General features: G+C 43.1%; 1 protein-coding gene across 1 annotated transcript in view; it reads left to right on the top strand.

Annotated features, from left to right (window-relative positions):
* The window catches only part of VAV3 (vav guanine nucleotide exchange factor 3), a 197,995-nt gene that overhangs the window by 49,850 nt on the left and 134,443 nt on the right, over positions 1 to 13,702 (top strand). The window contains exon 2 of the mRNA XM_063298356.1: positions 1,330 to 1,446. Coding sequence (XP_063154426.1) covers positions 1,330 to 1,446 — 117 coding nt within the window. The remainder of the gene's footprint in view (positions 1 to 1,329; positions 1,447 to 13,702) is intronic.

Genomic DNA, 13,702 nt, shown 5'->3' with positions numbered 1-13,702 from the left:
GGCATGGATCTGATCGGCAAGTGGTGGCATTTACAGACTGGAGGATCCTGTCCACTTCCTCAGGCTCAATAGGATCAAACTGTTCCCAGATAACCAGGTAAGGACATTCCCCGGGCATCTCCACAGACCCTGCCTCATGCTCAGAGTCCAACTTGGAATGGATCTGAGCGATTTTATCCTGCAGATGCCCAGAAAACTCCTCAGCTTGGCCCTGTAGATGGATCTCTGAATCCCTTTTCCCCAAAAGGGTTTGGGTAATCTTAAACAGGGCCGCCGGGTGGCATTCCGCGGATGCAATAAGAGCGGAAAAATACTGACATTTCGCCACTCTTTCCGCCACAGGGTAGGCCTTAATAGCGGCTCTAGCTTGTGTTCGGTCAGATTTGGTCTTTGTCTTCCTCCAGTGGCGCTCTAGGCATCTCTCAATCCTCTTCAGAACCCTCAGCTCCTCTGTAAACCATGGGGAGTGTCAGGTTCGATGGGATAAGAGAGGCCGCATAGGCGCAATCCTGTCCAAGGCCCCGGCTGCCTCCTATTCCAGGCAGCCGCCAGGGCCTCCACTGGACCATGCAGCAGATCCTCGGGTATAACCCCCAGCTCCCTCTGGAACCCTGCCGGGTCCATTAGTTTCTGGGGGCTGACCAGTTGAATGGGTCCTGCCTCCCTGCAGAGGCAGGTGGCCATAGGAGACTCTCAGGCTCACTAGGGCATGATCTGACCATGACAAGGGGGAAAGATGTCCGCTCCCCTCAGATCACGTTGCCACTGCTCTGACAAGAAAACTAAATCTGGCGTGAGACCACTGTCCTGAGTTGGGTCCCTAATAATCTGAATCAGGTCCATGGCCACCATGGTAGTCATGAACTCCCAAGCTGCCTCCGAGGCCCGCCCCATATATAATGAATAAACTGGCAGCCCCATATTTAAAAATGGAGCTGCCAGTTTAGAAAGGCTTCTCTAGTACTATAATCCACTATAATTGTGGGGATTTAAACAGTCATGACACCAGTATCATAAACTCAGGGAAATTGGAATTTCTTTTTTCTTGAACAGTAGACTTCCAGTGAAAAACTTCTTTTTGGAATGGAAAAGCAAAAGCAGGTTCCCACACATTGGGAGGATCAGTTGGTCAAAGAAGATGTCAAGCATTCTGTTACCTTCTCTGAGCCTCCTGTGCAAAAGTTTCATGGTGTAGCTTTTATAAAGGTTCTATGAAATTATAATGGTTGGAGAAAACTGCCCCAGAGGTATATGCTTTTGAATGTAATTGAATATCCTCACTGATGATTAGAGGGCTTACTAAAAGTATTAATTTTTTTTTCTCTTTAGTTTCTCTGTTTGAAGAATATAAGAACATTCCTTTCTGCCTGTTGTGAAATATTTGGAATGAAGAAGAGTGAACTTTTTGAAGCATTTGACTTGTTTGATGTTCGTGATTTTGGAAAGGTATTTACACTTTTTACCTTTATATGATTGTGTTTTTGTATGTTAACATTATTGTAGAATGGTTGCTCTCTTTATTGATGCAACTGCTGACTGATTAATAGATAACACTCATTTTTTAACATGGGAAATTCATCTTAATTATGGTGTATTTACAGAATTGGTATCTCTATTAGAAATTATCTTTGCAATTCCTATGATTGTACTTTGTTTTCTTCACAGGGGGAAATGTTATAAAGGTGTATAGTCACAGAAAAATTAACGGTAGCGTTATACACACTTAGGTGAAATTAGAAAGAATACCAAATCTTGAAACAATTTATTAGCTTGGCCCAAATGGAAGTAGCTCTCCCAACTTGTTATTGCATTAACCAAAGATAAATTGTGATTGTTCCTTTGAATCACCAGAATATTTTAAAGGAGGGAGTGCTAAATGTAGCAGCGGACATGGTTTCATCAACACTTTTTCTTAAAAAAAAAAAGTTAAAACATTTCTTTTGGCAGCTCAGGCTGCTGATACACGATGTGTTTCCTCCTCTGTGAGTTTTGGGAATTATACTAGCATGGACATGCATCATTTCTAAAGTAATTTGGACAGGAAGCATGACATATAGCTTTATTCTCTTGTCTGGTGTTTTTTAAACTTTTTTTAAAGGAAAAAAATAATGAGAAAGCTGTAGTTAAGTATCCATCATCCTGAAATATTTAAAATTACACTCCTGTTTCGAAGTGGGGAAGAATGTATTCTAGCCTGGGAGAATCAGCAGTTTTACAAGTCTTCAGTTCAATCCTATTATCAACCTGCATTGTTTTTATTCTAAGCTGAATGTCATGGCTACCATCGAAGAATCTTGGGAAGTTACTGGTAATTCCTTAACCGACCTTTCTCACAGAACTTCAATTTCCAGGGTTTTAATGTAAACCATTAAATCAGTTGAAGCCTATAGTGCAGGCACACATTTGGAGTCATTAGAAACTATACAGGATTTTTTTAAATACTGAGCCAGTTTTCTAGGACAACTAGAGATTGATGCTTTGAGTAGGCATCATATTAGAATGCTCACATTTACATGGAAGGAGGAAAACCCAAAATTTAAGATAGTTCTACCCCCTCCCCCAATTTAAGATAATTCTTAAAAAAAACAAAGAAGAGGAAGCAGAAAAAATCTAAACAAAAATGCCAAACAAAAATACAAATGTTAGGGTGTAGATATACACTGGCCAGAGATTATACTATGTATGAAGGACAGGGTTAGAACAAAAAGTTAAATTAATATTAATTTAATTTAATTAATAATACTAATTAAAAATATAGCCTGTAAAATAAGACATCCGATTGGTAAACTTATTTGATTCCCTATCCATATCTGTATACAAACAAACTGCTTTTTTTGTATATATTTGCACCCAAGTACACAAACACACATATTCCTTACTCATCTTCCAGCAGAAACGGGGAAAAAAAGGAATAGTAGAAAACAGGATAGAGATGGGGTGAAGGGAGGATGTACTGTGGAGGGAAGGAAAAGGATTGGGAAGGGAAATGAGACAAGGTAAGGAGGGTACTTGGGAAGGGATGGGAGAGACTATTTGTAGTAAATTCCACTGAATTCAATGGCTGTTACTCCAGAGTTGAGTTAAAACTGTTATCATCCTCTGGCTGAGGAGTGTCCTCAGGTAAACAGGCTTAGGATATCTAAGCCTGTTCAGACACTGCGAGATGCTGCAATGTTCTATTCCCATTCAGGGAGGCAGGATAAGGGTCTAATAGTCCTACCACCCTCTTGGTGCCCTTCATGTATAGAGGTGTCTGCAGGGAGGCAGGAGAAGATGCCCAACCTTGCATCTGCCCAAGGAAGCTCGTAAGATCTGACGATTCTAGAGAGATGGATGGTGCTCACAATGAAAGAAGGCCCTCTGTTCAAGGACTGCCTCCATTTTTCTAGATTCCTTAGCCTTAGTGAGGCTGGGTGGCTTCTCCCCCTTTCGCCCTCCATTCTATCTCCTTGTTTGCGTTAGTTACAGCTAAGTGCCTCTACCTCCTTCCCATCCCCCCACTTTCATAGCATTTGTCTATATTTGGCAAATGTAGGGCTGTTTTAACAATTATTATTGGGGAGACATAATTTTCCTTTCAGAGAAATTTAGTATGTGTAGTATAGGTTAGTCTTACATTCAGTATAAGTACAATGCCCATCAGTGCAACATTTTCAAGTGGATTATTGTTCTTGATGTGCCCTTTGTCTCTAGCCTTTTCCTTTGCATTTTGTTAATGGCAAAATACAATTTCAATTCAATCTATTTGCCTTAAACAAAGGCCATAGCATTAAAACAAAAAAGCAGTGTAATTACTGATTTCCATCTCAAACTTTTATGAGAAATGGAAAATGTTGCAAGATTATGAAATTGTAACTGCAGGCCCTGACCTAACTTTAGAGGTAGATAAAAGCAACATGTGTCACAATTTTTCTTGTGATTTGAACTCTTCATTGCATATTCTCCATCTGTACAGCAGTGCTATGTTTTATTCTCTTTACCTTTTTATTATTTTTAATAAAATTATTTTTTAAACTGAACTTTTCTATTACTTTGTGATGGGAAGAAGAATGTAGAGGAGTTATTTTATTTCTTGCTTGTTTTTTTCCCCTCTCTTCGTTCATTGCTATGGAGATAACTAGGTATAAACATGACTGCTACATATCTCCACTGTTTACTACTCCAAATACTTGAAGGATGTTTTTGTGGTGAGGCTGGTATTTCTTGCATGACTGGCTACCTTATTTCTTTAATCTTCTTCTGCCCATTTTGCTTTTACTACATATTGTTCTACTCCAAGTTTATGTGCCTATAGGTTGCTAGTTACAGGATTAAACTTAGCGTCTGCTTCTTTTTTTCTTCCCTCTCATCCTTTGGCACACACTGAGCCAGGATGGATCTGCATACACTCCATAAATAAATGTGCATGAACATGATTGCACCCAGACAGTTGAACTGCAGTAAAAATGTGCTAAATAAGAATACTCTGCATTTTTTACTTCTCAACTTTTAGCATCAGTTCTGCAAAACTCAGTAGCCCAGTCGTCATGCTCATGTGTTCCTAACATTACACAACATGTAAAATTGACCTTGGCTGATCTTGATTGGATGGGTGACCTCTAGGAAATTCCAGGGGTGTAGACTAGATTAGGGAGTTGAAAAAACATACTGGAAGAAGGCAATGACAAGGTTTCTATTGACATGAAGGAAAAACATGGACATGTCCATGGAGTCACCAGGAGTTGATCTTCAGTCAAAGGAGATGTCATAGTCAGTCAATCATCTGACACTACCCCGTGGAACACATGTTTGAATTCCTCATTTGGAAAGTGAAAAAATATACCCTGGAACTTAAAATTCAGCACTTTCAGTAGGGTAGGACCTAGGCAACTCACTGGTCCTTAACTGAATCGAGGTATGTGTTTTGTGAACAATATAACTCAGTCAGCAATGGGTTAGGAGAGTGTTATCTTAACCCAAGTCAGCCCAGAATTTATTTGGGGTTAAACTATCACCTAATCAGCTATGTGGCATAACTATCCTAATCAAGTCCAAACCCTGTCCATTATTCCTCAAGGGAAAAGCTGGCAACAGAGGATTGCTGAAAAGCAAACCTCTCCATTACAAAGCCCATTGCCAAGGCAATGCGTGAAAAGATCTCCAAATAATAATTGGTTGCAATGCCCAAGCTAGTTTGGTCTAGTGGTTAGGGCACCAGGCTAGAAACTGGAAGACCGAGGGTTCTAGTCCTGCCTCAGGCAGGGTGGCCTTGGGCCAGTCACACTCTCTCAGCTCAACTCACCTCACAGTGTTGTTGTTGTGGGGAAAATAGGAGGAGGAAGGAGTACTAGATATGTTTGCTGCCTTGAGTTATTTAAAGAAAATAATAAAGGCAGGATAGAAAATAAAATAATTAATTAATTAATTAATATTCCTTCTACTTCCTGTCTTCTCCAAGGGGAAGCTCTGGCATGCCTCTCTAGTACTGTCCTGCTTCAAGGAAGTCATGTACTTCCTGGAGGATGTGGATGGGGACGCCAAATAGCACCTTTTGACCCAGTTAATTTAATTGGGTGCTGTCAGACCTACCAATAAAAGGTTGACTGGAGAGTGGCTAGCTGGGTCAATCATACTGTGTGAACAGAGCTGTTAAGTGGCATGAAGCCTCCTGGTTAGGTATTGTAATTGGCTTGTTGCTGTGCAGCTCTACCCCTACCTCTTGTTTTTACAGTCTAGGCATAAAGCTCCTGTCAGGTTGCTGTACAGGTCTGGTATTTGGGAGGTCAGGCCTTGAAACCAGAACCTCGTGATCTGATGAGTTGGGACATGTTTGGTTGATGTGTCTAGTTTGGGGTATTCTCAAGCCTTAGAGTCAGCTGTAGCCATAGAGGTGAATAAGATGCAAGATTGGGTCTGTTCACTTGCAGGAACTGCAGTGGAGGAGGGTTGCCACCTAAGCTTGTTCCCAGAATAGGAGCCATACATGCAGCTGCTTGGCTTTAACTGCTGCCACTTCTTCCCACCCTTCATCTACCTTACCCTCTTGTTGCATGAGTACTTCTGTGTCCAGATTGTTGGATTATGCTATTCAGGTCATTCATTTTCTCTAGGAAACTTCTACATTCACTGGCTAAGATTACCTGTGATTATAAATGTAGGAAGTGCTTTGCCACTAATCAATTTGCAGAAAAAACATTCATGTGTAGAATTGAAAATGTCCCGTCTGCAAAGTCACGCTGTGATGTCAATGAACAGCTGGTGGCCTACAGAGGTGACTGGCTTCAGTAGGCAGTCTTCGCTTGTGGGGGCACCACTATGGGAGGGTAGTACCTTTAAGTCAGTTTTTTAACATCTGGTGATTGCCTGGACAAGTCCCTGCAGTTTTCTTGGCAAGATTTTCAGAAGTGGTTTGCTATTGCCTCTTTCCCTGGGCTGAGAGAGAGTGGCTAGCCCAAGGTCACCCAGCTGGCTTTGTGCGTAAGGTGGGACTAGAACTCCTGGTCTCCTGGTTTCTAGCCTGGTACCTTAACCACTACACCAAACTTATTCTCTCATTATGGGAGGTGGAAGCTCACATCATCAATTCTCAACTTATTTAGAAGCCATGCAAAGGCTTTCTTACTGCAGAGAGTCATGTTGTAACTATAGATGATTTCATAGTATAAATTGGAAAGGAGAGGGACTGATCATAATTCCTTGTATATCAAGAACCTCATGTGAACCCATCACTTGCATAGAGTCATATTCTACTACTAGGTATTGATTAAAACATGTCTTACATCTGTTATATTGGTTACCTTTGTCCTGTTGGTTTCTCATGTATTTTAAGAAACAAATTGTTTCCTATGAGATCAATATCTCAGCAGGATCTGGCTGTATTTATTATAGAACAAGATGGACCCCCCCCAAGGAGTGCTTGTGTTCAGGGTTCCATATCCCCCCTGGACTTTGCCCCATATTTTTTTTTGGGGGGGTAGGGTTGGTCCTGAAAGACATTGTGATCCCCCTGAGCAAGCTGATACTTGCTTCTTGTTTTTCAGTGGTCCCATTTTGGCTGCCATGTTTTTGGCACTCAGTCCCTGACTTTTCCATTAGAAAGAAATGTGCAACTACAGTGCACTCCACTATATTTATTCTCTTGTGTGATGATGAAAGGAAGGGAAACTAGTGTTTTCTAACACAGTTGTGACATACTGAGAAGCTGTTAAAGGAGGCAAAACAGAGACAGTAATTTTCTGGAAACAAGGATCAGAAAAAGAAAGTTTGTCTCTGATAAATAGGGATATGGGTGCATAGTTTTCTATGACCCTTTCTCTGAACCCGTAACACTCATTAAAACTAAAGGATCCTTGTAATGCATTATACGAGCATGCAATTATTACAGTTTTCTATTTCTTAATCAAGGAACTTGCTGTTATTTGATACAGTGCAACAGTCTCTCTTGCCAAAGAATGAAAATGATGAAAAGAGTGTATTTTTTAACTTTAGCATCTGTTTGTAGAAACAGTGAAGATACACAGTTCATATACAAAGCATACATAAAAAGGAAGATTTAACTTGGGTTTGCTTCTCCCTCCCTGCTTCAAGGGAATTGTTAACAGCTTTTTATAGGTTATGTTGGCAAAGATCACAGCTGATGAATTGTAGCTGTAGCATTATATAATCCCTTTAACTTCCATTCTCTGTGCAACAATAAACTTTAACAGCAGGTGTAACAATAGCTGGGACTGTATGCATGGTCTTTAGTACTGCATATTGAATCTAGTTAGCTTTTTTTATGTGGTCTTTAAACCATAACTTATTTCTGCTTAAATGTGTCACATCCTGCCCATATAGTTCGAGGTGACCAAAGAAAAAAGAATGTCAGAATTGCTGTCTTGAATATCTTGTTGTGCTGAGAACTAGTCCTTCTTTAAAGACCAGCAGTTCCTGTCTACTGTTCTCCCTGTTCAGAAATTCTGTATCTGTAAGAAAGAATTTTTAAAGAATTGCACCAGGTTCTATTATTCTGGAAAATTTGCTCCTGTAATTTGCAACTCACAAAGCTTGGTGTCTTGTGTATATGCATATTGAAAGAAAAGAAAGCAGGTATTTCTCTGTCCTGACCAGCAGCTCATTAAATAACATTTGCTTGGTGTCAATCCAGTTTTGTAATCTGCTACCTCAGGTGGCTCATCTCATTCCACTGCATCATATCCAGGATTTCCGGAGCATCAACAGAGGGGTTAAAATGACTGCATACGGTATGACCTGTTATTCCATTATTTTTTCTGGAGTCTGCTCTATTCCTTTTGTCTGAGAAAGAAACAGCTATATGAAAAGTATACAACAAAGTTTCCAGCTGTCAGATGACAATTCAGCCCTCCTGAGGAGTAGCAATACTTCAGAAATGACCTTGTAAGGTTTTTGATGTCATGCCATAAATAATCCAGGCAACTATTACAGCATGTATTCCAATAAGATATGAAGCTTGTCTTCGCTTTCATGGCTTTGAAAAATCAGCATAATATGAAATCACCACAAAATGATCACGTTGAGAGAAGTAAGACAAACAACAATGAAATGTATTTGAATTAACTTTTTGCATCTTTCGAGATGTTCCACCTTGATTTTAAAAAACAGCAGACAAAACATTGTAGAGAGAAAATTCCTCTCTACCCTGATCTACTCAGGAGGAAGCAAGTGACAATATTCCGTCTATCAGTAGCCTGTGCTACTGGTTTCCCTCAGAATGAGTGTCAGTGATTCAAGTCTTTATTATGTACTATAAAGAGCTAGAAGGAAGCTGAAAAGGCACAAAAGGAGAAAGGGGTGTGGTGGGAGTTAGGGAGAAGAAATGAACCACCACTTCCAGAGAAGTTGACTTCAGTGACTGCTCCATCAGCCTGAATCACACACAAAGCACAGTCCATAAAACAAGAACTGTGAGTTCTAGTCCCGCTTTAGGCATGAAAGCCAGCTGGATGACCTTGGGCCAGTCCCTCTCTCTCAGCCCAACTCACCTCACAGGGTTGTTGTTGTGGGGAAAATAGGAGGAGGAAGGAATACTAGGTATGTTCCCTGCCTTGAGTTATTTATAAAAATAAAGGCAGGATTAAAAAAAATACTGTTCTCAAAGTGTGTATGTAGGAAATGAGGGAGAATTAGGTTTTTATTTTAAACTGCTGTGTGTTTTTCCCACCCTAAGTTCCTAAATGGTCTTAAATCCAGTGAACATATGCATGAAATTATGATAGATAATATCTAATATTTTGCTGTGATAAGGTAAAATAGTACGGCTGCTGCTATGCAGTTCTCTTTAATAGCATTCTGCTAGTCCTGTTCTTTGCTTCTGGCACAACCCTATATAATTATGTAATAAAATCTGTGGAGGATATCTTTCAAAATGATCAATAGGGAAAAGGTTTTAAAAACGCTTTCTGTAGAATGGGGTTTGTACTGTATATTTATATATTTATATATATAGCCATATTAATAAGCAGGAGGTGGCACAAGCTTTTGTCTTCTTCCCTTTTTGTCTCTGTTACGAGAATTCTTTTTCTGTAAATGGAGGACAAGTCATGGGGGAATATTTTATTTGTTCTATTTACTTCAAGATTGACAGCCCAGGCTCTTAATACATGCATATTACTCTTATTTAACTGTTGTAATAACAACTTACAGCAGTTAAAACTGCAGGGTCAGATTCAAGATGCTAATAGCAAGAAAGAGCAAGTCTTGCATTGCTTTTTCAAGAAAGGTCATTGGCATACGTCTGCAGGTCTGATTAAATGAAGGACTGAAGGATGCTACTGCATTTGAAAAGCTACATATATTGTGTTAAAATTTCACTAATTATATAGAAACATTAAAACCAGACTATCAGAACTCCACAATGGAAAATTTATGACATCTTTAATTTTATTTCATATTTACTCACTCTGCTTGAAACAGGTATATGTAAAAACGTCTACACTCCTGATACCAAAATTTGTGCCTATCCAAAGAAGATAAAGTGTGTGAAACTGTTACAGTTCTATTAGGAATGTCTTGTTGCCCTCCCATTCTAAAGAGGTTGCATGCTCAGTTTAGTGTAAGTTAGTATTAGAGAGGAAAGCCAGTTTGGCTTTCCTCTAGTTAAGGCACTAGAGTAGAAACCAGGAATTCTAGTCCTGCCTTAGGCACAAAGCCAGCTGGGTGACCTTGGGCCATTCCCTCTCTCTCAGCCCTAGGAAGAAGCCAAATTCTGAAATCTTGCCAAGAAAACTGCAGGGACTTATCCAGGTAGTCGCCAGGAGTCAACACGGATTCAAAGGCGGAAGGAAGGAAGGAAGGAAGGAAGGAAGGAAGGAAGGAAGGAAGGAAGGAAGGAAGGAAGGAAAAGGAGTATTGGAAAATCAGCTCAGAATGACAAATGAAACATTATTTCACGTCACTCACCAATCTTCCTTAACGTCCTCAGTCCGCATAGTATTCCTACTCCTGTGGTGTTTGGATGAATGTAATTTGGCACTGGAAGGATAGACCGTAAGACCTGCCCTGCAGTTGAATCTTTGCACCGCAAAGCCAAGGCAGACAAGCCACTACTTATATCTGAGCAGAACTGTAGTAGATTCTCTGTCATGAAGTGGACCTTTCTTCCCTCAGCCCAGATTATTATGTTGAGTGTATCCTAACATTTGGAGATTAAAGGTATGAGATCACCCCCTGCTTTTCTAGCTCTCACTTGCACATCAGCTGTGTGCCTTGTTAATTTATTTATTCTTATTTATTTATTTATTTATCTAATTTATCCCCGCCCATCTCCTCCCACCGGGGGACTCTGGGCGGTTTACAACAATCGATTAAAACCATAACCATAAATACAGAGAGTAAAATACAGTAATAAATAGAGGTAAAAATAAAGAATCCAAGTGGTGAAGAATCTAAAACAGTCCAAGTGTGGGAGGAGTGGTCTATAGCAACCATCCCCATATAGATCTATTCCCCTCTCCACCCCAAGCAAGGCAGGAGAATCAGGTCTTCAGACTCCGCCGAAAGGCCAGGAGCAATGGGGCCAATCTCACCTCTGGGGGCAGCATGTTCCACAGGGCGGGAGCTACTGCGGAGAAGGCCTGCTTCCTGGACCGCGCCAGATGAAATTCTCTTACAGATGGGGTCTGTAGCATGCCCTCTCTGCACGATTGGGTGAGACAGGTTGATGTAATGGGGAAGAGGCGGTCCCTCAAGTAACCTGGCCCATGCCATGTAGGGCTTTAAAGGTAATAACCAACACCTTGAATTGGACCCGGAAGCAAACTGGTACCCAATGCACCTCGCGCAGCAGTGGTGTTACATGTGCCCTTCTGGGGGCACCAAAAACAGCTCGCGCAGCTGCATTCTGGACCAGCTGGAGCTTCCGGATACTTTTCAAGGGTAGCCCCGTGTAGAGCGCATTGCAATAGTCTATATGAGAGATAACAAGGGTATGAGTGACTGTTCGAAGGGCCTCCCGGTCCAGGAAGGGGCATAACTGGTACACAGCATGTAGCTGCACAAAGGCTCTCCTGGCCACGGCTGCCACCTGCTCTTCGAGCAGGAGCCATGAGTCCAGGAGGACCCCCAAGTTATGCACCAGGTCTGTCTGGGGCAGTGCAACCCCATCCAGAACCAGAGATGTTGATACAGAAGATCCATTAATCCACAGCCACTCAGTCTTACCAGGGTTCAGTTGAAGCCTGTTGTTCCCCATCCAGGCCCCCACAGCCCCCAGACACTCGGAGAGGGTAGTCACGGCATCACTTACTTCACCCGGGATGGAGATATACAATTGAGTATCATCAGCATACTGATGATACCTCATCCCATGGTGATGGATGATCTTGCCCAGCAGTTTCATGTAGATGTTGAAAAGGAGAGGGGAGAGTACTGATCCCTGTGGCACCCCACAAAGAAAGGGCCGTGGGGCCGATATCTCCTCCCCTATCAACACCGACTGGGATCAGCCATGGAGGAAGGAGGTGAACCAGCGTAAGACTATGCCACCCACCCCCAACTCCCTGAGCCACCCCAAAAGGATATCATGGTCGATGGTATCGAAGGCCGCTGAGAGATCAAGGAGAGTGAGGATGGATGCACTGCCTCCATCCTGCTCCCGCCAGAGATCATCCATAAGTGCAACCAATGCTGTTTCTGTCCCATAACTGGGCCTGAAACCTGACTGAAAGGGGTCTAGATAATCCATTTCCTCCAGGACCCTCTGGAGCTGCAAAGCCACCACTTTCTCAGCCACCTTCCCCAAAAAGGGGAGGTGGGAGACTGGACGAAAATTGTCCAGAACAGTAGGGTCCAGCGATGGCTTCTTGAGGAGGGGGTGTACCAACGCCTCTTTAAAGGTCGCCGGGAACACCCCCTCTCCCAAGAATGTCTTAACCATTGCATGGACCCAACCACATGTTACCTCCCAGCCTGCTTTTACTAGCCAGGAGGGGCATGGGTCTAGATGGCACGTGGTGGCATTTACTGTCCATAGGATCCTGTCCACTTCCTCAGGTCCAACAGGATCAAACTGCTCCCAGATAACTGGGTAAGCTTGTTCCCCTGGTATCTCTCCAGACCACGCCTCACGCCTGGAGTCCAACTTGGAGTGGATCTGAGCGATTTTGTCCTGCAGATGCTCAGCAAATTCCTCTGCATGGCCCTGTAGGTGGGTCACTGAACCCACCTTCCCCAAAAGGGGTCGAGTGATCTTAAACAGGGCCGTTGGGCAGCATTCTGCAGACGCAATAAGAGCGGAGAAATATTGACGTTTCGCCACTTTTATCGCCACAAGGTAGGCCTTAATGGCGGCTTTTACCTGTGTTCGGTTGAATTCAGTCTTTGTCTTCCTCCAGCGGTGCTCTAGGCATCTCTTAACCCATTTCAGAACCCTCAACTCCTCCGTATACCACGGGGAGTGCCGGGTTTGATGAGACAAGAGAGGCCGCACAGGTGTGATCCTGTCCAAGGCCCCAGCCACCTCCCTATTCCAGGCTGCAGCTAGGGCCTCTGCTGGACCGTGCAGCAGATCACTGGGTATAACCCCCAGCTCCCTCTGAAACCCTACCGGGTCCATCAGTCGCCAGGGGCGGACCAATCGAATGGGTCCTGCCTCCCTGCGGAGGGGGGTAGCATAAGAGAATCTCAGGGTCACCAGGTTATGGTCTGACCATGACAATGGGGACAGATCTATCTTTCCCCTCAGATCACATTGCCACTGCTCTGACAAGAAAACCAAGTCTGGGGTGTGACCACTGTCTCGATTAGGGTCCTTAATTATCTGGGACAGGCCCATGGCTACATGGTAGCCATGAACTCCCAAGCTGCCTCCGAGGCATGCCCCAAGGATGGCAGGTTGAAGTCCCCCAGAACCATAAGCCTGGGGAACTCCACCGCCAGCCCTGAGATGGCCTCAAGCAGCTCAGGCAGGGAGGTTGCCACGCAGCAGGGAGGTTGGTACAGTAGCAACACTCCCAGCTGTTCTCGGGAGCCCAACTTGAAGAACAGGGTCTCACAACCAGCCACTTGTGGAGCAGGGCCCCTGAAGGCCGCAAGAGACTCTCGGATGACAACAGTCACCCCTCCTCCCCTGCCCTGGAATCTCAGCTGGTGCCATACCATAAACCCAGCTGGGCACATTTCCAAAAGGGGCACCCCCCCTTCAGCGCCCAGCCAGGTCTCGGTAATACATGCCAGGTCTGCCCCCTCCTCAGTGATCAAGTCACAT

Source organism: Candoia aspera, chromosome 3 (genome assembly GCF_035149785.1).
Source record: "Candoia aspera isolate rCanAsp1 chromosome 3, rCanAsp1.hap2, whole genome shotgun sequence".
Lineage (NCBI taxonomy): Eukaryota > Metazoa > Chordata > Lepidosauria > Squamata > Boidae > Candoia > Candoia aspera.
Note: the sequence above shows the minus strand (reverse complement) of the source record. Positions and strands in the feature narration are given on the sequence as shown.